The 24,712-nt window shown below is 50.2% G+C and overlaps 1 protein-coding gene across 1 annotated transcript in view; it reads left to right on the top strand.

Annotated features, from left to right (window-relative positions):
• The first annotated feature begins 1,274 nt into the window (after window positions 1-1,274).
• Window positions 1,275-24,712, top strand: part of ABTB2 (ankyrin repeat and BTB domain containing 2) — a 183,314-nt gene continuing 159,876 nt past the window's right edge. Inside the window, exon 1 of the mRNA XM_052652239.1 lies at window positions 1,275-2,559. Within this exon, the coding sequence (XP_052508199.1) occupies window positions 1,677-2,559 (883 nt within the window). The 5' untranslated portion in view covers window positions 1,275-1,676. The remainder of the gene's footprint in view (window positions 2,560-24,712) is intronic.

The following is a 24,712-nucleotide window of genomic DNA, read 5'->3' as shown; positions in this document are numbered from 1 at the left end:
ATGCTTGCACAATCTCCTCCTTGCTTTTGTGGCTCCACAGGAGGAGGCGTGTCCACGTTCGTGCACGTGTCTGTGAATAGTTACAGGACAGTGGCGGGCCAGGGTGGGACCGGGCATGGATCTGCTGGATACCGCCTCTGGACAAGTGCATAAGACAGGTTTACAACGGTGCTGCTTGGAGGTCAGCTCTCATTTTACCCCGGAAGGAAAGCGAGTCCTGAGCCGAGCAGAGAGCTCGCCTGAGGGCACACCGTTAGGAAGAGGTGCGTTCAGCCAGGTGTTCCAAGCCCAGGCCACAACTAGAGACGTTTTTCATTTTCGCACACCCATTACGCACGTGTGTAATACACTCCCCTCCCCCCCCACACACAGCACACACACTCGACACGAAGCACAAGAAGGACCCAACACAGCAAGCGGCGTTGTACAGTTTAACAGGAAAGTCACGACTCTTGCAAATCTGATCAGTTACGGCCTTCTCCCAGGAGTAGCACTCAGACTACTGCGTGTGTAATATTTCATGTGGCGTGGAGAGGTGAGGGCGGAATCGCAGCCCTCTGGAGGCTGTCCATTTATCAGATGCCAGATTAAGAAGAATTTCTATTCTGATTGGAGCCTAGAAAGCAATGTAAAGAAAACCAGACGGATTTGGAAAGAGAAGCAAACAGGGGCAAACTCCTCGCTCCAAACACAACTGGAGTTTCGTCTCGGGAAAGGGGGAGGGGCTTGGCAGAAAGTCTTGAGAGAGGTGGGGCGTCTGACTTGGGTCCCCTCCCCCAGGCCTCGGTCACCTCCTCTAGTCCCAACCCTTTTGCTCCCCTACCCTTACTCGACTCGCTGGCTTTTGGTGTTCGGCACCAAAAGGGTTTGAAAAGGAGCTGCGGACGCCCAAAGCCTGGACGGCGGGAAGGTGGCAACACACAGTGGCTTTTCCTTTACCTCTTTCTTTAATTCGTCCGCTCCCGAGCCTAACGTTTCGATCCCCCCTTTCCCAGCCGCCAGGTCGCTCACTCGCCATCTCCTTCCCCCTCCTCCACCGAGCCCTCGGCGGCTCCTCCAGACCCTCGGCCTCCAGCCCCGCCTCTGCCCGCGCTGGGTTTCACGGGCGGCGGAGTGAAATCAGCAAGGTGACCGCCCCTTTGGGAGATCATTGGTGCAGCCCCTGCCCGTCGCGGCCGATGATTGGTGGGCCGCCCGGGTTATTTGCATGCCGGCGGCAGCCCAGTACCCAGCTGTGCCGGCGGCTGGCTCCGCGCAGAAGTTTGCAGAGAGCTTTCTCGCCGGTCGGTCCCGGACTCGCGCAACCCCGGGAGCCGCCTCCTTCGATCGCCGCCGCCCTGTTCTCTCGGGATCCCTTCTCTGCGGAGGATAGACGCTCTGCTTCAGGGAAGTTGAGGTGGACCAGGGGGATTGCGGAGGAGGAGCAGCGGAGGATCGTTCCAGTGACAGCTCGGAGTCGGGACGCCGGGAGCGTGGGGCTCTGGCCGCCGCGAATCTCGCCCACCTTCCTGCGGCCGCCGGGTAGGCGGGCGGGCGATGCGGCCGCCGAGCCCCGCGGTGCCGAGAGAAAGGAGGGCGCCCCGGAGAGCCTAGAGCTTGTTTCTGACCACTTGGGGAAGGGCTCATGGAGTTGTGAGCGCCCCTCCCTCGGCGAGGCCGCCCCGGGCAGGCTCCCCATGGCCGGGACGTACAGCTCCACTTTGAAGACGCTGGAGGACTTGACCTTGGACTCCGGGTATGGGGCCGGGGACTCGTGCCGCTCGCTCAGCCTCTCGTCCTCCAAGTCCAACTCGCAGGCGCTCAACTCTTCGGCGCAGCAACACCGCGGGGCGGCCTGGTGGTGCTACTCCGGCTCCATGAACAGCCGCCACAACAGCTGGGACACGGTGAACACGGTGCTGCCCGAGGACCCCGAAGTGGCCGACCTCTTCTCGCGCTGCCCGCGCCTGCCCGAACTGGAGGAGTTCCCCTGGACCGAGGGAGACGTGGCCCGGGTCCTTCGCAAAGGTGCCGGCGGCCGGCGGCAGCCCCTGTTCTCCGCCGAGGCGGTCAGGCGCCTGGCGGGGCTGCTCCGCCGGGCGCTCATCCGGGTGGCCCGCGAGGCGCAGCGCCTGAGCGTGCTGCACGCCAAGTGCACCCGCTTCGAGGTGCAAAGCGCCGTGCGCCTAGTGCACAGCTGGGCACTGGCCGAGAGCTGCGCGCTGGCCGCGGTCAAGGCCCTGTCCCTGTACAGCATGAGCGCGGGCGACGGGTTGCGCCGGGGCAAGTCTGCGCGCTGCGGCCTCACCTTCTCAGTGGGCCGCTTCTTTCGCTGGATGGTGGACACCCGCATCTCCGTGCGAATCCACGAGTACGCGGCCATCTCGCTCACCGCCTGCATGGAGAATCTGGTGGAAGAGATCCGGGCCAGGGTGCTCGCCAGCCAGAGCTCCGACGGTGGAGGGGCCGGAGGCGGGGAGGTATCCGCTGAGGCCCTGGAGATGGTCATCAACAATGACGCCGAGCTCTGGGGCGTCCTGCAGCCCTATGAGCATCTCATCTGCGGCAAGAACGCCAATGGTAAGCGCGTGGGCTCTGGGCCCGTGGACCGGGTTGGAGGGAAGTCCAACCTGGGCTACGCAGGGGGTGAATTTCCTAGGACCAAGGAGAGTCAAGACCTGAGAGAAAGCGTTTGGTCTTTGGGTAGTGGAGTTCATTAAAGAGTCTTTCCCGAGGTTGTTCTTTCGGCGACTGACTTTCGGAGGGGAAAGTAGTGGTTGATCTGCTTCCTGTTGTGCGTCGTGTTGTCGCCGTTGGGGGCCATTCACTAATTGAACCTCTTGATGAAGCCATCCCTGAACCTCTCTCGGACTGCCTTGCGGCCCTCTCCCTTGCTTGATGGGTCTGTAGTTGGCCTCTCTCCCCGACCACTGGGTAGATCAGCTATGGTTCGGTCCTAGTTCTGTCGAGTACAGTAGCAGCAGCCAGAGGGTCTGGGCTGCAAAGTCTTGGCTAAGTGGGATGGAAGGAGGGGAAGTGGATGCCTGGGACCTGGCCTGCCACCTTGAGCTTTGCTGGGTTGAAGGATGCCTTTCAGGGCCCTCTGGGGGAAAGTGGAGTGGTAGTGGTGGGTTCTTGACTCTGAGCCCAGGATGATGGAACATGGTGACTTCTGAATCCCCTTCTCAGAAAGGGAATCACATGCCAGTTCCCAGACCAGTTCCAAGCTGTCACCAACCAAGTGAGCAATTAATTAAAACCCTATGTTGTATTAAGTGCATGACCTTCTAGACTTTGCTGAAAGAAAGGATGACCCCATAGTCATCAACCAAGCTGGGGGGAAGAGGGGTGGGGGATGGGCAGACAGCATGGTGTCAAGTGCCAGAAAGAAACCATCTGGGTAGTTGCGTTTCTCTGAAAGAGGACATAGCTTCAGTGCAAGGAGTGGTAGGGAAGCACTTGACCTTTTCACTGGAAAGGTTATGGTGTGACCTGGGTTCAACAGTAAACTTGCCTACCAGACTCCAACTTCAGGAGTCAGCAAATCATCAGTTCTCTAGAATGCTACTTTGGCTAAACATCCTTACAGTCTGATCGGAGGGCCATTTTAGAGGCTGCATTCAATGGCAAATAAGTAGTACAGAGGAAGAGGCCAGGTGGGTATGGAAAAGGCATAAAGGGAGTCGTATTTAAGTGTGTTTTACATAATCATAATAGCTAAAATCTTAAATTAGCACTTAACAGAGTGTCAGTCACTGTTTCTATAAACTTAAGTAATCCCAGCCACCCTATTAGGTAGGTACCTATAGTATTATCCCCATTAGATAGATGGGGAAACTAAGGTACCCAGCAGTCAAGTAATTAACCCAAGCTTACACGGATATTAAGTGACAAGAATTTGAACCCAGGCAGGCTCCAGAGTTCAAGCTTTTAGCCCCCAGAGGAGAGGAAGCAGCTTTGTTTTCATTGATCCAATTTCCAAGGGGAGCAGTTGACATGTAAAGACTTCATTTTGAAGACAGTCTGTCTCTACCAGCATGGCTGACTTTGACTTTCTTGGGTTTTGTTTTTAAACTGAAAGGAGATGCCAGGAATGGCAAGAAGAGCATTTGCCTTTTAATTTTCCTCCTCTTAGGTCAGAGTTGAGGTCAGTCCAGAATCTCAGCTGATGATGTCACAGCTGATAATTGTGCTTTGCCCTGCAGGTTTGTGGCATCAGCACGGGGAACACAGGCTCCAGGAGAGAAAGTGGAGGGCAGGGGGATTTCCATACGGTTGTCAGAGCCCGGGGGAAGCAGTCTGAACTTTTGGCTGAGGGGAGGCCCAGTCTGAACTCAAAGAAGGAAGACTCCTAGGAGAAAAAAACAAGGCCCTAAGGTGGATAATAGGTGACAAACAAATAAAACATCCCCTTCACACAGAACTGGTGCCCCTCAGGCTGAGAGACTTCTCGGTTTTTCTAACTGTAAATTGAAGCTGTTAAGAGCAGCTGCCTCCTCGGGGCCCCCTGAAAATTCAGAATGTGAGAAGTGGCTGGAACACAGGTGTCTTCTGTGAACGGGCTTATGTCTTATCTAGGGTCATCACTCCTTGGGGTTTTCTTTACAGGCTGGGGTTTTGACCCCGTGATTTGACCTCTTCCCCTCCATCCTGCACCCCAAACAATCCTCCTTAAGCCATGTAGTTGAGACGGCAAGGCTCTTGTGTGACAGACAACACATCTCCAGGATGCCCAGAGCACGCGTGTCCCTCTGCTCACTTCTCAGTCCCCAGGGAGCTCTCCAGTGAGACAGGTGAGCATCGCTTCCCCTGAGTAATATGGATGCTCATTTTTTATACATGAAAACCCGAGGGTGGCCCCAGTAAACGATAACCAGGCTCATTTATTAAGTCCCTTTAGACAAAGTGAAATGAATGTCTAGTAGAGAGGCTATGAATTACTAACGCCTGAGAGCTGACTTCAGAGGGAAGCACAAACTGCTTAGGAAAGAAGTGGAGAGATCCTAAACCTTTGTTGTACCGAAATAAGCCAAGGCCAGCAAGGTTACCGTCTACACAGCTGAAGTCTAAGTGGCAAATGGCTGCACACGGGAGAGTTGCTGGCTCACAGTCTTGTCCTGCTGGTCTTCCCTTCAAATTATATATTTATTGTTGTTATGCCTGCTAATTATACAGCAAGGGCACACGCATCTGAGTCAGCTATATAGGGCTCTTAAACTTTTAATGTCTTCCAGCCGGGAATTCAAGAACCCTAATCCATCTAGTCCAGTCCATTACTCAGAGTACTGGGCAGATATGGTTTTGCTCAACCCAGGATGGATGATAAAAGTTCTATGGTGTTTATAAAACATGATCTCAGCTTCATAGAGCAGCAGGAGTTATGTATCGCTTGCTCATTTAGTATCGATGTGTCTGTTCCCAGGGCAGTGTCATTAAGTGATGCTATCTTCGTGGCTTCCTTAACAGAGGTAGAGAAACCGCTTTAACAGAGTGGTATTTATAAACAGGGAGCTGGCAGAAAATAGGAGCTTCTCTCATCCACACCTCCCTTCTTCCCTCCCTCGCTCATTGTTGTATGTCAGTTTGATGCTGAGCATCGCTTGGGGTTTCTCCCTGGCCATTTTTCTTACTAAATGTTCAAGAATGTCCATGGCCTTGGAGATAATTTCCTTCCATTCGGAGATGCTGGTTAAATGATAGGGTTTTGATGAAAATATTCCTACTCCAAAACAGTAACCAGGATGTACATGAAAGGTGCTCCATCATAATGGTAAGGAGCGAAAACTTTGGAATCGCAGTCAGGATTTGAAGCTCACCTCTGCTATTTCTATGAGTGACCTGGGCCATATTTCGTAACCAGTCTAAGCCTCAATTTTGTTATCTGTAAAATGGGAGATAATAACAGCACTTAACTCCTTAGGTTGGTGTGAGGACTGGATGATATCATAGATTTAAAGATTGAATCACATAGTAAATGCTTAATAAATAGTTGCAGTTCATTCAACAAATATTTATTGACCACTGACCCTGTCTGCACCACTATTAAAAGTATGAGGATTAATTGGGGGAGGGGGAGGGTCCTCCTCTCATGAAGCAAACTAATGGAGGAGACAAGGAAAAAGTGAACAAATAGGGATTTACTTTTAGCAGTAAAAGTAATGGGATCACATGACTGGGACTAATTTAAATGATGGCCAAGGAAGGCCTTTCTGAAATTTCATTAGGAATAGATAATATATCAATACCACTGCTGTCTAAGGATCTCAAAGGAAAAAAAAAAAAAGTGAGGACCTTTCTGAATTATTCGCTTACTTATCAGCTGAGGCAAATCCCAACAATCTCATTTGCAGCGGAGAAATGAAAGGGCTGCGTCTAGAAAGCTCTTCTAGTTGCAGGACTCATTTAACACCGAGCTTATAGGGTGGGTTTCCATCGTGATAATCAACTCCAGGAGCAAGGGTTAATTGAGCCGCTAGTTGCTGTTTAATCAGTTTCCACACCTGCGTAGTTTGGGGAGGGGGAGCAGCTACCCTCCTTTTTAACTGTTTTATTGAAGCCAAGAGAGCTAGTAAAACTGAAACAAAGCAAGCTTGTGGAAATGCAGGCCCTTTTTTTCTCCCCCTTGAATGCCTGAGAAATGCAACCCAGCTTTAAGTTGTTAGAAGAACAAGGTGGGGTTGTTCCGCCTCCTCCAGGAGTTTTAGCTGCCTCCACACCAACTGAAGGGCCACCTCTCTGTGAATTTCCCCAGCACCCAGGGCAGATTCCTGAATCGTTTCCTGCGTGTGTGGCTCCTATCACTCTGTGGGCTCATGGGCATCCGTGCCTCCCGTGTGACTCCCATGGGGTCTGGCACACAGTGACACTCCAGGAGTGGCAGTCAGACAAATGACTGATCCCACCATACAAAATGTTTAATTCCAGAAACTTCATTTGAAATCATTTGACCCCCTCAGAAGACTCTTCCCCGCTTTCTACCGTGCCTGAGAACGTCAAGTTCTCGGTGAAGAGAGGCAGCATTTTGGAGGGCACCCAAACCATGGAGACATCATTCAATCTTTTGATCCTCTAATCTTGAGCAGGGTTCCCTACACTGTGATGAGTCGGTGTAAATAGGGATTTCGGGTCACGAGGGCTTCCTTCAGTGTGCAGCACCCACAGTGGGGGTTTCACAGCAGCCGTCTAACTGGCCACAGATAGATCCACGGGAAGACTGAGTTCAAAGAGGCACTCAGTTCCCCTAAGAATAGCAATACCAATCCCATCTTGCCTGCAGAGCTGCCCTAGAGGGCAGTCTGTGGATGACTATTGCTCAGAGGGCTTCCCGGGTGGTTCAGTGGTAAAGAACCCACCTGCCAATGCAGGAGACCCAGGTTCGATCCCTGAGTCAGGAAGATCCCCTGGAGAGGGAAATGGCGACCCCATTCAGTATGCTTGCCTGGAGAATCCCATGGACAGAGGAGCCTGGTGGGCTACAGGCTATGGGGTCGCAAAGAATCGGGCACGACTGAGTGAGCATAGCTCAGCACTGCTCAGAAGAGGCTGCATCTGTGTTGTACCTCATCTGCCTCCAGTCTGAGGATGGCACTAAGGCATTCAACTACCTCCTCATCCCAGGGAGGCATGGACAGTGTCTCCGGTCTGAAGTAAGTCAGGGACGCTGGGCTGCGAATCCTCAGGCTGGTCCTTGTCCCATTTCCCCATCAGTACCTGTCCTTCCCCCAGCTGGGGCTGTGGGCGAGTGCTCTATCTGTTTCCACACTCCTCCAGCTGTAATAACAGGCCTGACCTCTGCACAGCTCAGAAACCTTTTCATCTGGGATCTTGCCCGCTGCCTATAAAAACCCATCGAGTGGGATGCTCTTTCACAGAAGGGTCTCTGGGAACCCAGGATTCACAGCTTGGTAATGGCCGGACCAGGGCCAAGCCCCATGTCACTCATGCCCTAGGCCTGTGCTTCTTCTGTGAAGAGCCCCAGAAACAAAGGTAGAGAGGGACAGGGCAGTATTTACCCCTCTGCCAGTGGAGGCGAGGGCCGGACTCACAGACTCGGTGGTAGATTGTAGATCTTGCTTGTTAATGGCCTGCTGCGTCCAGGCACTTTACATCCTTTAGGCCAGAGAATCTTCACAACCAAGGTGAAAACCAGGCATCAAGGCCCAAGAATGGATCTCCCTCCAGAGGATGTGTTATGCTGTTTAAACGCTGCTTGCTGGTGGGCCCAGAGTGTCCCGCAGGTGGCATCCATTTTAAGACATCTTTATTGCTGCTTCTGAGGGGTGGGGAACTCTCCCCAGGGAGAGCCTTACAAGCGTCATTAGCTGAGTGATCAACAAGCTTAGCTGAATGGAAAAGCTGCCGCCTCCATCTTCCAAGAGCAGGGAGAGCCAGCTTGGAGGAGGACACTCAGCAGGAGAGAACCCGAAGGGAGCCCATGTTTAGGCCACTGGCCTCAGGACACTCAACTCATTTGCTCTGGAGCTGGCAGAAAGTCTTCTGTGAAGGGGCCTTTGATTTCCTCCGAGTCCCTACAGTGTTGGGCCGTTGGTGAAACCTCAGAGCCGGGAGCACAGGCAGAGAAGGAATCGGCGTAGCAAGAGCGGAGATGCTTCGGCTTTGAAGTCTGAGCTGGGCCCCAAATTGCCTTGCCTCTTACCAGGGCCTGGAGCAAGTCAATTCAAGTCCCCGACTCTAAAGCGCGGGGCCGGCTCTCATCCACAGGCGGTTATGCCCCGTGAATACTCACTGCTCCCAGGACATCAGAGCTGACGCTGGGTTGAGCGTTGAGAACTTGCCCAGGGTGGGGCGGCCTGGGTGTCATTCCTGGCGCCCTCCCTTGTGAGTTGCGTGATCCCAGGCAGGGTCACTGCTATGCCTTGGTTTCTTCCTCCGTAACAGGATTTGGACCGCATCGCTTTTTTTAAAAATTTTTTTATTTTGGCCTCACTGAATCTTGGTTGTGGTGCACGGGCTTTTCTCTATTTGCTACATGTGGGGGTTTCTCTAGCTGTGACGCAAGGGCTTTGTTGCTGTGCAACATTTGGGATCTTTGTTCCCCGACCAGGGATCAAGCCTGCATACCCTGCCTTGGGAGGCGGATTCTTAACTGCTGGACCACCAGGGAAGTCCCTGGACTGGGTACATTGTGTTGCAGGGCTGAATTGTGCCCTGAAGTATACTTAGCAGCATCCCAGCCCCCACCCACTAGATGCCAGTAGCATCCTCCCTGCCCCACTCTCCCCACCCCAGCTGGCCAGTTGTGACAATCAAAAATGCCTCTAGACACTGACAGATGTCTGTTAGGGGGGGCAGAATTGCCCCTGGTTGAGAAATACTGCTCTGTAGTAGAGCTGAAAAGAGTACACAATTCGTAGGATGTTTGGGAGGATTTACTAAAGGTCTCTGTAAGGGACTTTGCACTGGGCCTGCACATAAAATAGTCATTCTAATCACAGTTACATTTTTTTGCAAACTGTATTGCATGCACCAGTCGAGTTCACTTTTTGCTGAAGTGGGCATTGGTAGTGCAGGGGAGGACCGTGACCCAAATCCCAGGGGGACAAGGATGAGTCACACAGCCTTCCTGGGTGACTAATCGGGAGGAGGAAGTTACAGAATCTGGAAAAAGCACCTTTGCACCCTGCTCAGTTATGGCTCCTCTTGCCCTCAAGATGAAGCGGGCTGGCAGTGAGAGCCGACCCTCCCTCTGAGCTCAAGGCTGACCCTGCCGGGAGGACAGTGATGGCGCAGACTCAAAGCTGCGCTCATTCTGCTGGGGAGTCACTCTGCTATGTGTCTGGGACCCCGCCTCGTGCAGCTGCCAAGCCCTGAGCCACAGGACAGCAGGTGTTTTGTGTTTGCCGGCCTGTCATGTAAACATACTTTGTGGTCTTCTTGCTTGTTTTAAAAAAGGCCTAAATGGTTTTGCAACTTTGGCGGTAGGCTTGGAGCAGCTTCCCGAATTGGGAGGAGAAGCTTCAGAAACACCACCCCGAGTAAGCCTGAGGAATGCCACGCCGGCCTCGTTAATCAGCTGCTTGCCGAGCGCCAGCTACATCCAAGGCCACGGAGACAGATGGGAGGAGGATGGGAATGGATCTTGCCCGTCAAGAAGTTTAGAATCTATAGTAGAGATGGCAAGGGGCTTGCCTGGTGGTCCAGACGGTAAAGAATCCTCCTGCAATGCAGGAGACCTGGGTTCTCCCCTTGGGTTGAGAAGATCCCCTGGAGAAGGGTATGGCTACCCACTCCAGTATTCCTGCCTGGGAAATCCCAGGGAGAGAGGAGCCTGGCGGGTTACAGCCCATGGGGTCACAAAGAGTCAGGCATGACGGAGTGACCATCCACGCACGCCGGGAAAGCAAAGCATGTCCATGGATCCTTCCAAGAATGTTTAGGGTCCTTACATTCAAATGACAGATGATGCTAAAGCCACATCTTCCCCACTGCCCATCAGGGGTGTTTTTCACGAGCCACTTCACTTAATCCTCCCAAGCCGCTCTGTAAGACAGATATACTGTCCCCATCATAGGTGGGGACCTTGAAGCTTTGGGTGCCTGCAGAGCTCAAAGGGGAGAGGTGAGCCCTGGCTGGGTGGGAGGGAGGGAGTCGGGGCTGTTCTGTGGAGGATGTGGCATGTGGTCCAGGGGCACTTGGGCGGGCTGGGCTGTGACGGGGAAGGAGAAGTGGTGCTGAGAGCATGCAGGCTTCCAGGCCGAGGGAACAGTGTGAGCAAAGACCTGGAAGCCAGTGTGTGTGTGTTGGAAAAGTGACCCTCTTTGGTTGGAAGGTTCAGACGCATGACTAGGAGGAGCAGGGCAGATAACACAGCAGAGAGGAAAACTTTCCCACATCTTTTATCCAGATGTTAAGGAGCCTGCCAGAGCTCAGGAAGAGAGTTTTCCAAAACTCATTTTTATAATTCAGAAATGGAGTGTGTCTGCTCCCCAGCGCATCGTAACCACAGCCTCAGACCTCCCATTACCCCTCTTGTTGATTGAAAGCTTGACCTCAGAAACGGCCCCGGGCCTGTGTCCTAAGACTACAAGTAAGGAAAGAAGACGTTTACCCCAGCAGACCTGGGCTGAGAGGGCCTGAAGAGCGAGGCTGCCATCAACTTTACTTCCCTCATGCAATTTGACTTCTGACCTGGTATTTCTTGCGAGGCCCTGAATGTAGCATTTCAAGCCAGAGCAGTCCCAACAGGGAATGAAGATGGGGGCTGGCACACCTGTTAAATGAGGCTGTTGGCCTGACTCTTGCCAAGGCAGGATTCTCAAACGTGGAAGCAGCGAGGGAAAGAAAACAGGATAAGAGGGTCCCAGAACTTTAGATTTGGGCTTGGTATGTTCAGCTTCCAGTTTAGACCATATCATTTTGAAAACAACAGCTCAATTCTGAGAGATTTAGTCACCTTCTCATTCTTGCTGAAGGTGTTTCCAGAGCACTGATAATCAAGTTTTCACAAGTCCTGTTAACTGTTTGATATTGTGGAACCATCTTCGAGCTCAGTGCCACCTGCAACTGAACTCCCTAGAATCCACCTGAATTCCGCTGATAGTAGTAAAATGAGATAGGTCATCAATGGCTTAGCCCATAACTCGGGTGTTAGACCTTTTCCTGACCCCAGTGTTATAAAGGAATTTGTCACTTGAAAAAGAGAAATTTCTTGAATATTTTGCTATATATATACACACACACACATACACAATCATTTATGGTTAATGGTTTCAGTGCATTGTTTTCTAAAATTGAGCTAGGCAAGAGGTTAGGGGTAGGGGGTGGTCAGGTCCATGATGAAAAAATTACATAGGAAAGCTGAATTTGGAAGTACCAGAGGTAGAAGGTTAGGGGTGGGGGGAGATTAAAGAGGACCACAAGGAGAGTGAAACAGTTCTTTTAGTGCATGAAAATTGTCCCTAAAATTGAGGCAACAAAATTTTGTTGAAATTTTTACAGCTTTTCTCCTGTATCTTTTAAGATAGTGAAAGCATTATTTGCAGTGAGGAGAGCTGTTCATGAACACGCGTTTCACAGACCAAGCAAGTGTATATGCGCAAGCATCGTGGACCGTCCGGTTCAGAGTGAAGGCTGTGAATCCAGAAAATTCTGGGTTGGAGCTTGGCCTCTCCATGACCTGGAGTGAATCACTCCGTCTTCTTGGCTCTCTGTTACTTATCTGTGGCGTGAAGAGGTTGGACTAGATTCTCCAAGGGCCCCTCTGTCTCCGATAATGTTCCTAGACCCCACGTGGATCTTGTGAAGTCACTTTCCCAAGGTCGAGTCCTGTAATTAGTATCCTTGGGAAAGAAATGGCCTGGGATGGGGCTGGCCAAGCTCTCGAAAAGACGGCCCGGGTAGTAGGACCAAACACCATCCTTTTTATATTAGGATTAACTGTGATTACTCTGCTTAGAGTTTTTCTTCCCCCGCTTTCTTCAGAAGGTGAGTTCTGGCTACTCTTGGCCGACGCACGCCCTCCAGCGCTCAGCAGCTGCGTCCAGGTCCTGGCTGGCCTGCCGGGTGGTGGGATCAGCCCCGAGGTGACTTCATGCAGCCGCTGTTTGCAGCCCGCCTACCCGGCCTCAGATATTTATAGCAGGGAGCAGCTAGGAAAAAAAAAATTAAATATGCTACACCCTTCTTTATACTGCGTGGGACAGAGACAGGCATTGTGAGGAATTTAGAAGGCAGGGCAGTATAATCCAGCAAGATATTTTTAAATGCTATTTGTTGCAGTTGGCAGGGCCGGTTCTTCAAAGGGAGGGAAAGTGAGAGTAAGTGAGGATGACAGGCTGCCAAGAATTCTGAAATTGAGACGGGCAGCTCGGCACCCCAAGGGTACAGGTTCTGAACCCTGATTTCCTTCAGTCGCAGAGTTTGAGCAGGGCTTGGGGAGGTCCCCACCAGAGCCGGGTGAGTGGGGCGGCTTGTCCCTCTCCCTACCCAGCCCGTCTACTCTAGGAATTCCCAAGTTCAAGGTGAATCAAATGTGCTGGAGAAGCAGCAGTCGTGGCTGAAAAAGAGTGGCTCCTGTGAAAAGAGAGACCCGGTGCTGTTGCTTTAACTCATTTCAGCAGCCGGGAAAACCACGTTGTGCATGGGGACACCATTTGGAAGCAAGTTGCTCGCAGCTGTTCTCCTGGATGTGCGATCTCTCCAGGACGAGCCAGGCAGGCCAGGGCTGTGCCGGGACCCAGTTCAGTAGCAGGTGAGAGGGCCTTCGGGGTAGAGCTCTCCCTGGAAAGATGACAGAGACGGCCTCCCCCCCGCCGCCATCACCTGTCCCGCGGATACTTGTAACCATCCTGGGAGAAGCTGCCGTGGTTTCTACTGTGCTGGTCTTGCAGGACGCAGGGTGGTTATGGTGGGAGGGTCTGGGGACTGGGATCCAAGGAGAGGCTAAGAGTTCAGTTTTGAGTGCATCAACTTTTTTGTTCAGCATATATGTATTGAGGACTTCCTGTGTGCAGTGTTGGAACAAATGAATATGAGAGACTCGAAGGAGGGGAGGGTGCAGGCCCAGCGGATCATGAGGAGGAGGAAAGCCTGTTGGAGGAGACCCGGTGAGGCCTGCCAGGCTGGGGAAGGCAGCTCTGAGCAGAGGGAGCAGCAAGTGTGGGGGGAGGCCCTGGAGGCCGGCGGGACACGTGGCAGGAGCCGGGTGTATACGTATTAAGGAGACGTGATCAGAGACGGGAGGGAGGGAGTGGCCAGCCAGGTAGGGCCTTGGAGGCCACTGCGTGGCACCTTGGCTTCCAATTCTAAATCTGCTGGGAGCCCCTGGAGGGGCCGAGGCCCAGGAATGACATGGTGTGATGTACGTTTTAACTAACAAGATCACGCTCTCTGCCGTGTTGGATATGACCTGTAGCATCAAGCAGGGGCACGGCATGACTGCTCAGGACCCTTTGGCGATGATCCAGGTGAGAGGATGGTGGCTTGGGTGTCAGTGGAGGAGGTTATTGATGGCTGTTTTGTTTGTTTGTTTTTTAAGATTTTTTTTCATGCGGGCCGTTTTCAAAGTCTTTATTGAATTTGTTTCGATAATGCTTCTGTTTTACGTTTTGGGTTTTTGGCTGCAAGGCATGCAGGATCCTAGCTCCCCGACCAGGGACTGAACCCGCACTGCCTGTATTGGAAGGCGGAGTCTTAACCCCCAGACCTCCAGGAAGTCCTTGGTGGTGCATTCTGAAGTCCGAGCCAGCAGGACTTGCCAATAGCTTGGATGTGAGGGATGAGTGAGGAATCCGTGTGACCCCCCAGGTGTATGGTCTGAGTAACTGAAAGAGTGGCCGTGGATTGAAAGGGGAACAGCTCTGTACGGAAGAAGCAGGGCCGAGCCAGAGACCCAAGTGTGGTTTTGGTTGCTTGTCTCCAACTTTATACAGAGAGAGATCAAGCAGGAGGTGGCCTCCTGTCTCCTCCTCCTCCTGGGAGGAAGGGCCACCGTGAACATCCTTAGTCACTATGGATTGACGCGTTGCCCTCCTTTGCCTTCCCCGAGGATAGGCACTGCGCAGCAGGACCGGTTAGGACGTCAGGCAGTGGAGATTTAATTTTCAGTCTTATCATTCTTTGGTTGATGGCCTTAAGATGGCCCCCCCTAAATTTTGCCTTCTAGCTTCTTCGCAGGCAGCCAGCAGCCTTTAATGAAGATCGTCAGGTCCATTGTCTCCTGTCGTTAGTGTGAGGTCTATTTAATTAGGCCCAGTTGTTCTGTGGATTGCTGTGACTTTGAGCATGTGTCCTTCAGTTCTGGGAAAGCGAGCTTCCATTTCCAAGCAGCTTTGGATTCCTGGGGGTCAAGTCTGGGTCAGAAATTTAGCCGGAAAGAGAACCGTTGGGGGCGATTTGAGAGGGCACAGGGGCCCGGAGGGGTCTTAGAAAGGCCTTCGGAGCAACCAGGTGTCAGTGAGATGATTTGAACCCTGCTGCTCAGATGACACCGGTGGCTAAGAGATGGAACCTGAGAGTTACCACTGCCTGATAGCCAGCTGGTTACTTCATCTCTGAACCTCAGTCTTCCTCTTCTGTTTAATGGGTATACCATGGTTCCTAACTTAGAGTTGTTTCAGGGACTCTTAACCCAGGATTCACACTAGAATCACCTGAAATGCTTTTAAAAAGAAAAAGTGTGTGTGTGTGTGTGTGTGTGTGTGTGCGTGTGTGTGTGTGTGCGTGTGTGTGCGTGTGTGTGAAGGCCCTATCTCCAGAAATTCTGGTATAAATGATCTGAAATAGGGCCCAAACCATGTGGGTAGTAGTTCTTGGGAGAGTCTGATGCTCTATGAGCACTCAGACATTAGCTATTATTCGTGGTAAAACGAAATCATTGTTCTAGAGCATTCGAGTCTGCCCCACCCAGGATGGTGACTTCCCTTCACTTCCCAGCCATGCTGATTTGGCTTGCTCCCCTGGCGGGATCACCAAAACACACCCAAGAGAAGCTTGAGCTGTGAGGTTCACATGAAAAGAGCACGGTTAGATCTAGAATGGCAGTGGCACCCTGTAATGATGTTACCCAGCCCGCTGCTGAATGAGGGAGATTAATTCCATCTTTCAGAGGAAACCGAGGCTCAGGGAATTTCAGTCACTTGTTCAAAGTCATACAGCTAATGAGAGGTGGAGACGATAATCAGACGCTGGCAGCCTCACCCCTGACTCCCCACTCAGTCACACCCTGTTGCCTCCCAACCCAGAGAAGCTGAGAGACTCAGTGCTCAGTTCCGATCTCCAGCACATGCCTGCTACATGTTGAGCCTTTATAAAGTCCCAGCCCTTGCCGCATGCTTCACGTGTATGGTATCGAGTAGTCTATGATTGCCCAGTGAGGTTTGTATTCTTCTTAATCTCATTTGACAGCTGAAGAGACTGGGGCTCAGAGAGGTCAAGGTAACATAGCTGGAAGATCAGCTGGGCTCCGAGGTCTTCATTCACCAGGCTGCCTCTGTCCTCAGCGGCAGCCTGGGTGGGGTGAAGCACATGCAGAGATTTCCTGAGCCAAGAAATGAATGGGTTGGTCCAAGAGGACTAGAGGAAAAGCATCCCTCATGGCTTCCGAAGGACCGAGCCATTTAGGTACCTTAAAATAGTAACATCGCTCAGAGGGGTGACCAACCTGACCCGCCTGAGGGCTGTGGTGTAGATACTTGTTTCTCTGGGAGTTAAAAGCCATATTCTGCGAAGCATGGTGCTTCTCTTCTGTTGCTGTGAATGAAATAACCTCTGAGAGATCGTGTGGGTTGCTTAAAATAGTTTCAGAGGAAGAGAGTTTGGAAGCTGTTAGCTTCTCGAGTCTATTTCCTCCTGACTTATGACACCTTAGAGAATGCTGGGCCTCTGCTTGTTTATCCTCTGGTTTTTTCTTTCTACCATATTTTAGTCCTTGTGTCATCATAAGATGAAAGAGTTTGTCACCCAAAAAAGTGACAACCTTTCCTAAGTAATTTAATCAGAGGCTCTAGACACATTTTTTTTTTTCTTTTAAAAGGAAAAAAAAAAGTGAGGCAAGGCCATTTGTTTTCCAATCTCTCTCTTCCAGCTGCAGAGGTTCCAAAATCATAGTGATGGTGTTTATTCTGGGGCAGGATGAATTCGTTTTATTCCTTCACACTAAGGTCTGCCCTGAGAAGCACATGTTCTCTTACAGTCTTCCTAGCATGGACACCTGACATACTGAGAGGGAGAGGAATTGCTCTACTCAGCACGGCAGGCAGTAGACTTGTGAAGCTATTGAAATTTAATAAAATTCAATGCAGTTAAAACATCGTGCGCATGACATTTCCAGTAATCACTGGTCACGGGAGGCAGGTGGCTATCAGACTGGACAAAGCAGATATGAACCATCTCCATCACTGCAGACATTCCATGGGGCATGTGGCCACCAAAGGGAGTCACTGGTTGGTTACTTGGGGCCAGCTGAGTTTTCACAGGTCTCAAAATTTTAACCATTATCCATCCTCTCTGAAGCCATCTGTGTGCAGAAACAAAGATTCATGGATGTGGAGATTAAGGCCATGGAGTCGTGTGGCTCTAACCTCTAGACCTTTGACACAAGGTCAGCTTTTATGGTTTCCAAGCTGCCTGGCCTGGAGCAAGTTAGCCTCTGAAGTTATCACTGTCCGTTATCAGTGAACTGGTGATCTGAAGGTACTCTGTAGGGGTTTTGTGACCATTAAACAAAATAAAAAAGTACACATACAACCCTTAGCAGAATGCTTGACACATGGTAACAACTTACATGTGTTACAAAGTTGTTCATAGGTTTTCTCATTTGAGTCCTTGTTGTCATTTTCAACAACGACTCAAATGAGTTGTTGACTTTCCTGGTGGCTCAGACCGTAAAGCGTCTGCCTACAATGCGGGAGACCGGGGTTCAATCCCTGGGTCAGGAAGATCCCCTGGAGAAGGAAACGGCAACCCACTCCAGTATTCTTGCCTGAAAAATCCCATGAACGGAGGAGCCTGGTAGGCTACAGTCCATGGGGTCCTAAAGAGTCAGACACGACTGAATAACTTCACTGTTATTTTCAAGACAGTGAAACAGTCTTGGGGGAACACTATTGCTGCTGGCCCTGCTGGTGCTCCTAGAACCAAGCAGTAGGACTTGAACTTGAGTTCTGCTTTTTCTCCTCCAAGTCTCTTCTTTCCTCCAGGGCTGGTTGGGTAACCCTTTGTCATAAGTCAGAAGAGGTCTGTCTGAACTAGAACCTCTCATTCAGGAACTGCCTATTCCTTCTACCCTTTGAGGTGAACTCTTTTCAGAGGTGTTTTGCCTAAAGCCTGCCTGTCATGTCCGCATGGAGAACTGCTACCAGGCGAGCTCCTTCCAGAGTCTTTGGCTTCTTGGAGGTTGACGTTTATCCAAGAGATTAAGGCTGTTAGTGGTCTACCTGCCCTGTGGTCCTTTTGTGTCCTTTGCTATATGAGGACTGAGCCTGAGAGAGCCCTCAGTTCTGGCAGAGGATGACTTTGAAAGGAACATCCCCTGTAAAGAGTAGGACCAGGAGAGGCCTCTCTGATGTGATGAGTAGAACGGGTCTGAGAGGATGTTTGCTCACCTCTGGAGCCTGGGTTCAGCCCCTGACTCTACTACTCACTTGTCCAAATTATATAGTGTCAGGACCAGATGTCTTTCCATGAGGTACTTTTTACTGCTCCCAGCCCTTCGCTTGGGGGTGATGAGAAAGTCATTCTTATTTTTCAAAGAAGCCCTGTTAATTATAGTACAGGCCTGTGCATAGCATATTCCCTACAATATAGCTAGCTAGTTAACCTTTCTGCGCCTCAGTTTCCCCATCCTTAAAATGGGAACAGTATAAGGGTTTACCTGGCATGGTGGTGGTGAGGATAAAATGCAAAATAAAGCACTTAGCCTGGTGCCTGGCACAATGTGGCCACCAGGCGCCTATGGCCGATGCCACCCATCACCATCTCTGCCGTCCTCACCATCGTTGCTTCCAGGCAGTGGCATTTGGTGCCCTTTCAAGTTCAGGCACTGTTTGCATTTCTCCTTGAGGGCGTATTAGCTGTCTACTCAGAAGTGGTCTTTAAGTGAAACTTATGACTGTGCAGCTGTCATTTCAGTACCTCACCTGGTATCTACCAGCCAGCTTCTTTACTGCTGCTGGTATGACCAGCACCACCAGTCAACCAGTATAATCTGAGAGAACTGGATTATTTCTATAGGATTAATTTGTGGTGTGAAATACCCAGGGAGTTATGCGATTACCACTCATTTGCTCATATCCAGAATGTGCTAAATCTGCCTCTTGTAATGAAATCCAAATGGTTTGGAACCATATGTGGGGGATCGAGTAAGTTTCATCACAGTTGTTACAAGAGATGGGTTTAAAATCAGGGGGATCCAGATGCCACTAGCCGTGGTGACATCTCTGCTTTCCTTCTGCTCATGGCTCTACTGGGGGAGGCACCACTCTCAACCGGAAGTTTCCAAGGAAAGGAAGTTGGGGGCCAGGATATTACATCACTGTGTTGACATTTCTTTAACGTGGGCCCCATCGTGGGCCCTCCCAGGCTGACCGAACCCTTGTCCTTTGTGTGGCTTCCAGGCACTGACAGATCATCCCTGGTTAATGGATAACTCAGGCTCTTCTTGGCAAATAGTTGCCTTGTTAGTTACCTGTACTGTGCCATCTTCCACTGTCCACTTAGTCACTCATTTGTGTCTGGCTCTTTAGGATCCCATGGACTATAGCCTGCCAAGCTCCTATGGCCATGGAATTCTCCAGGTAAGAGTACTGGAGCGGGTTGCCATGCCTCCTCCAGGGGTTCTTCCTGGCTCAGGGATTGAACCTGTGTCTCCTGCATCTCCTGCATTGCAGGCAGATTCTTTACTGCTGAGTCACCAAGAAAAGCCCTCCATTAGCACTGGGGACCCTCAAACCTCAAAACAACCAAGTGGGGTGTGTGTGTACATGTGTGTATGTATAGCACGAGTTCACACATCCTCCCCTCCTTCCTAAGATACAGAAACCACTTAAATCAGTCATTTCCAGGTCTGGCTCATTGCTGAAATACTTTAAAAATTCATCTGGAACTCACCTTGGATGTATTAAGCAAAAATCTCTAGAAGTGGGACCAGGATGTCTGTGTTTTTAAGATGCGCCTCAGGTGAATCCCATCCTCTGTCACTTAGACTTGGGTTTTGCCTTCCAGGCTCCTTTGAGAACATGCATTGGGCAAATGGCAACCTGAGCAACAGCCTGAGCAGATAACAGTAGCAGCAACTGGGCAAAAGCTCCCTTAGAGCTGGCATGTGAGGCTGCTCTGTGAGGGTCTCCTCTGGGAGCAGTGGGATGGAGATTTAGGTCCCTGAGCAGGAGGAGGTGGGGAAGAGTGTTGCCTTAGAAAAGAGAGCCAACCTTTGTGGGATGCTATCTTGTTTAATCATCTCAACCAACCTGTGAGGTGATGGAGATAAGAACACAGGTTGATATTCATCTTAAGCTGATATTTATTTATCTTTGCCTATGAGATTGGACAATTCTAAATGATTTGCATGGATTATCTCATGCAATCCCCACAATAGCCTAAAGGTGTAGGTTCTATTACTTATTCCCACTCTACAGATAAGGAAAACTGAGGCCTGGAGACAGTTTAAATGACTTGGACTTCCCTCTTTGGTAGCTCAGTTGGTAGACTCTGCTGCAATGCAGGAATCCACCTGCAGTGCAGGAGACCCCAGTTCGATTCCTGGGTCTGGAAGATCCCTTGGAGCAGGAAATGGCAACCCACTCCAGTTTTCTTGCCTGGATAATTCCATGGACAGAGGAGCCTGGCAGGCTGTGGTCCATGGCTACAGTTGCAGAGAGTCGGACATGATTGAGCAACTTTCAATTCACTTCACTTCACTTCCAGGGTCACACACAGCATGTGATGGAACTTGAGGTTGAGGTAGTGTGAGCAGACCTCAGAGCCTGTAATTTCCATTTCTGAAAGCTGGCTAGAGTTTCAATAACCTAAGGAGTATGTTTAAGAGTATATTGAATAAGAATCTTATAAGTAGAATGTCAGGTTTTCCATAGGGATTCCCTGTGCCATCTCTCTTTAAGACCCTGTCCTTTGGCCTTGCTAGCCCTGGTTTTCAGAGGTTGGTTATCCTCCCCCTGCCACCATCCCCCATTTCCTTCTTCCCTACTTGGTCCCTGCATGCAGCTCTTTTGGGAAAGCTGCTGGGGTCAGGGCCTGCCTCCATAGACAAATCAGTCAGGTTCTGGGTGTGCCATACTCACCACCTAGAAGCAGACTCAGCACAGGCCCCTCTTTGCCAGCATCCTTCCTAGTCACTTGTACTCAGATGGCCATCCTCCTGTCTAGACTGAGAAGCATACAGCTTTGTGATTGAGGGCTTGGATGTACAACTGGGCTGCCTGGATTCAAATCCTAAATTCATTGCTTCCTTGACAAATTGCTTCACATCTCCATGCCTCAGTTTACTTGCCTGTAAAATGGAAATAATACTATGTACGTGTGATAGGAATTCTACCTTCTAAGATGCCTGAAACCAGTGCCTGGCATGGAAGTGTCCAGTGCAGTGGCCATTATAATGATGATGGCAGTGACTGTTTGGGGTGGGACGTCTTTGGTGACCCTTTCTGTACTGTGAAGGGGAGCCCGCTCAGCCATGAGCACATGCTGAGCATTATGCTGGAAAGATCAAGGGCTTGGGAGACAAATCTGGGTTTAATCTCAACTAAGCTGATTTTTTTTTTTAATGTGAAGCCCCTCTTCCTGTTTATTTTGCTTTTTAATCTGTAAAGTAGAGAATACAGTAGCTGCCTTGTGCTGTTGTAAAGGTGAAATGCAAAAATGTAAGCAAAGCTTCTGACAAGGTGCATGGCCTTAGCTGGCAATGAATGAACAGGGGGAAAACTGGGAGCTGAATGAACCTTAGAAATATAATAAGTGAAGATAAAAATTAGCCTCAAAAGATTACATACAGTCTGGTACAAGTTTTACAAAATTAAATTTTTAAAATGTAGTGGAGAAGTTCATCACAGCTACAGTAAATACTGCATAAAGTAAAAAGTTGGTGTGTGCAGACTTAGTCACTTCTGTCATGCCGGACTCTTTGACAAGAATACTGGAGTGGGTTGCCATTCCCTCCTGCAGGGGGTCTGCATGACCCAGAGTTCAAACCTGCGGCTCCTGTGAGCCACCGGAGAATCCCCGAAGGGGAAGTGAGGAATGGAAAACACAGGTGCTAGAATGATGGGGAGGGGGAGGGAAGTGATTGTCAAGGCTCTAGCTTTTGTTTTAGAGGTGAATTCACATTATTGTACCTCACTAAAAATGGTCATGAACCAAGCATTAGGATACACTCAGTTTGTGTAACTGAGGCTAAAATAATAGTGGGTTCTCAATAGGTGGCAACTATTATCATGACCCTGTGAAGCCCTCAAGGCACAGACCACCATTAATACTGCCTAAGATTACCTGTCATCTGTGCAAAATACCCCAAGAACCATGCTTTTCCGCCTCCAGCCACAGTGGCTTCCACATGGTGACAGAGAACAGAGTGGGTATTTAAGCTGCCTTGCTTCTTAGGTTTTCTGGGCCGGTCTTGGACATGAGCTCCCGTGTGCGTCTAAAGCAGCTGGACAAAGACAGGTTTGTTCCTGCCCATGCTATGCTAGATACAGAGGCTTTCACTGGAACCACTTGAGCACTCATGCTAGCCAGGAGATTTTCTTTCCGAGGGAAGGAAGTGTTTGGGTTGGACCTCATGGTATTTGCCTTGGTAAGATCTGAGACCTCTATGCTTCCATTGCCACCCCCGAGCATCATGACCTTTGCCTGTGGCTTTTCTTTGCCTGTGGCTCCCTCTCTTAAGGGAAAGGGGGAGCATTGTTGGGGGGGGGGGCTTGTGAGACACCCCAGTCATGTGCTTGTCAGTCCCTGGCCTCTGGGCACTAAAGATCCTATGTCTCACTCCTCTCCTCTGAATCTGTGAAAGTGGAGGAGATGAGGGCGTAGGCTTTGGAGGTAAGGACACCCGGCTTCAATGTGGGGATCTTCACTGTGTGATTTGAGATTGAGGCATTCTATTTTTTTCCCTAGTTTTAAATGGAGGTACATGAAAGGTAGAATCTTAGTGTACAATTTGATGAAATCTTTGCCAGGCACACACCTGGGTGGCCCATCCAGGTCAAGATCATGATTCAAAATGCTCCCACCCCAGGAGGTGCCTCTGGGACCCTTCCCTGTCAGTTTCCATTCCCTTCCCCGCAAGTATCCATTATTCAGACTTTTGTCAGCATGCATGAGCTTGCCTGTTCTTGAACTTCTGGGGGGCTAGGTATGTTATAAAATCTTTCTGAGCCCCAGCTCAGTCTCTTCATTTTTAAAACTGAAATTGTAGAACTTGTGTTGTAGTTTTGAGTTCAGAGAATCAAATGAGGCAACATGTGTAAAGCCATTAGTGAAACATTTGTAGAACAGTGAACACTCAGGTCGAGCTGGTGATGGTGGGTTATTGTGTGGCTGACTTAAGCCTTTGCCTGTTCTTCACCCGGGGACATAGGCCCTTCCCTGGGTCTCACTGCAGTTCCTGTGCTCCCTCTGCCCTCTGACCCACCACAGCGTGGGACCATCCCCCCCACCCCCCAACACACTTCTGAGATTGTGCCCTCTGTGGCTTTCAGCATGTCATAGTAAAACAAGTCCTTCTCGCTTAATGAGCAGAGGAAATGGGCAGGAAAGGGGAGTTCTGCTGCTTCTGCTCTTTTTCAAAGAGGGGTCTGTTTGCTCTATTAGCAAAATCAACAGAGGCGTTACTGGCAAGGGCTGAACTGGACAGATGTCCTTGGGTCCCCGGACACCAGGCTTGCCCAAGTGCTGGGAGTCAGGGGTCATCGGTGAGGTTTCAGAAGCAAGAGGAAAAGCCACCTCTTCCAGCTCATCCTTTAAAGAGCAAAGCACCCCAAACAATCTACTGCTGTGACTACCTGAAATTTGACAATTATAATTTATTTCCTTAGGTCTAGGGTGGGGGGCATGGAGGGAAGCACAGGTGTCAAGGTCTGGGGGTGGGGAGTTGTGTGTGGTGGGGGTCATACTTGAATGACGTATGATTCCATTTGATCTGAATGGTTTTGATTGTGTCCTTTCCTCAGGGGAGGCCTTTATGAAGAAGGAGGGAGCACTGTGCAGTTGGTGGGTGCAGTGATGACACAGGAGGCAAAGAGAGCTTATGAGGGCAAATTCCCTGTATTTATGATGTGGTCTAGGGCTCAGTCTGGCCACAGGAACCTCTACACACATTTACAGGATACCTACATCATGTCAAGTGTTGTGTCAGAAGGCAGGTGAAAAGTTACAGTCCCTGCCCTTCAGGGAGAAACTCTGAGTTGGGTAGAAAGAATTAAAGGGGCATTTGTAACACAGTTTGTTATGTGCTATACTTGGAAGACCCTGGCCCCTAATCCAGATGGGGGTGGGGGAGGCACAGGGTTATTACAGTTCTGGAGATGGTGTCATTTGCATTGAGATCTGAAAGATAAACAGAAGTTAGCTCTCAAAACGCTTGACCCACATCAGTGCATCCTTGGGACTCTCAGGAAATATATTTCTAAGGATAACTTCTGCCTACCCGATGAATGAGATTTTGTTTTTACTGAACCGTTTGACTCTTTTGCTGGTGGCCATACCATTGATTTTCTTTTTCCCCTCAGCAATCTTATAGCCCCTCTCTCCTGTGCTATGGAATTTTGAATCCGCAGGTCTTCTGATCCTGCACAAGATTTTCATTTCCCTTCGAGGCGAGTGAGAAAGTCTGGGTGGGGAGACCCATCTGCAAACTGAAGACTTTATTAGTAAGGGTTTATGAGTAAGAGAGTAACCCTGCCACAGAACCAGATGAGAGATGTGTTTGTTATGGAAGAAGATACCCACTTGGCATCCCTCGAGGGGCCAGTCCTTGCGAACGGAGCCAACACGCCAAATTTCTCCAGTTACCATGGGACCCAGACTTAGACAGGAAATCATGGCAGGGTGGGAAAGAGTCCAAAATACACACGGCGGGTATACAGGCTGCAGTTAGAAAAGAGAGTCAGAGAACAATCTATCTATTTTCCTGAACGCATACTGCAAAATCAAATGAGGTTGTTTTTCTAAGACTCCTTACATTTTATGGACCTGATTTTCAAGTTTTAATTTTTTCCACATTAAGCAATACTTAGGTTATTTGCAGTGACCCTTTTGTATGTTC

This window comes from Budorcas taxicolor, chromosome 15, assembly GCF_023091745.1.
Source record: "Budorcas taxicolor isolate Tak-1 chromosome 15, Takin1.1, whole genome shotgun sequence".
Taxonomy (NCBI): Eukaryota; Metazoa; Chordata; class Mammalia; order Artiodactyla; family Bovidae; genus Budorcas; species Budorcas taxicolor.
Note: the sequence above shows the minus strand (reverse complement) of the source record. Positions and strands in the feature narration are given on the sequence as shown.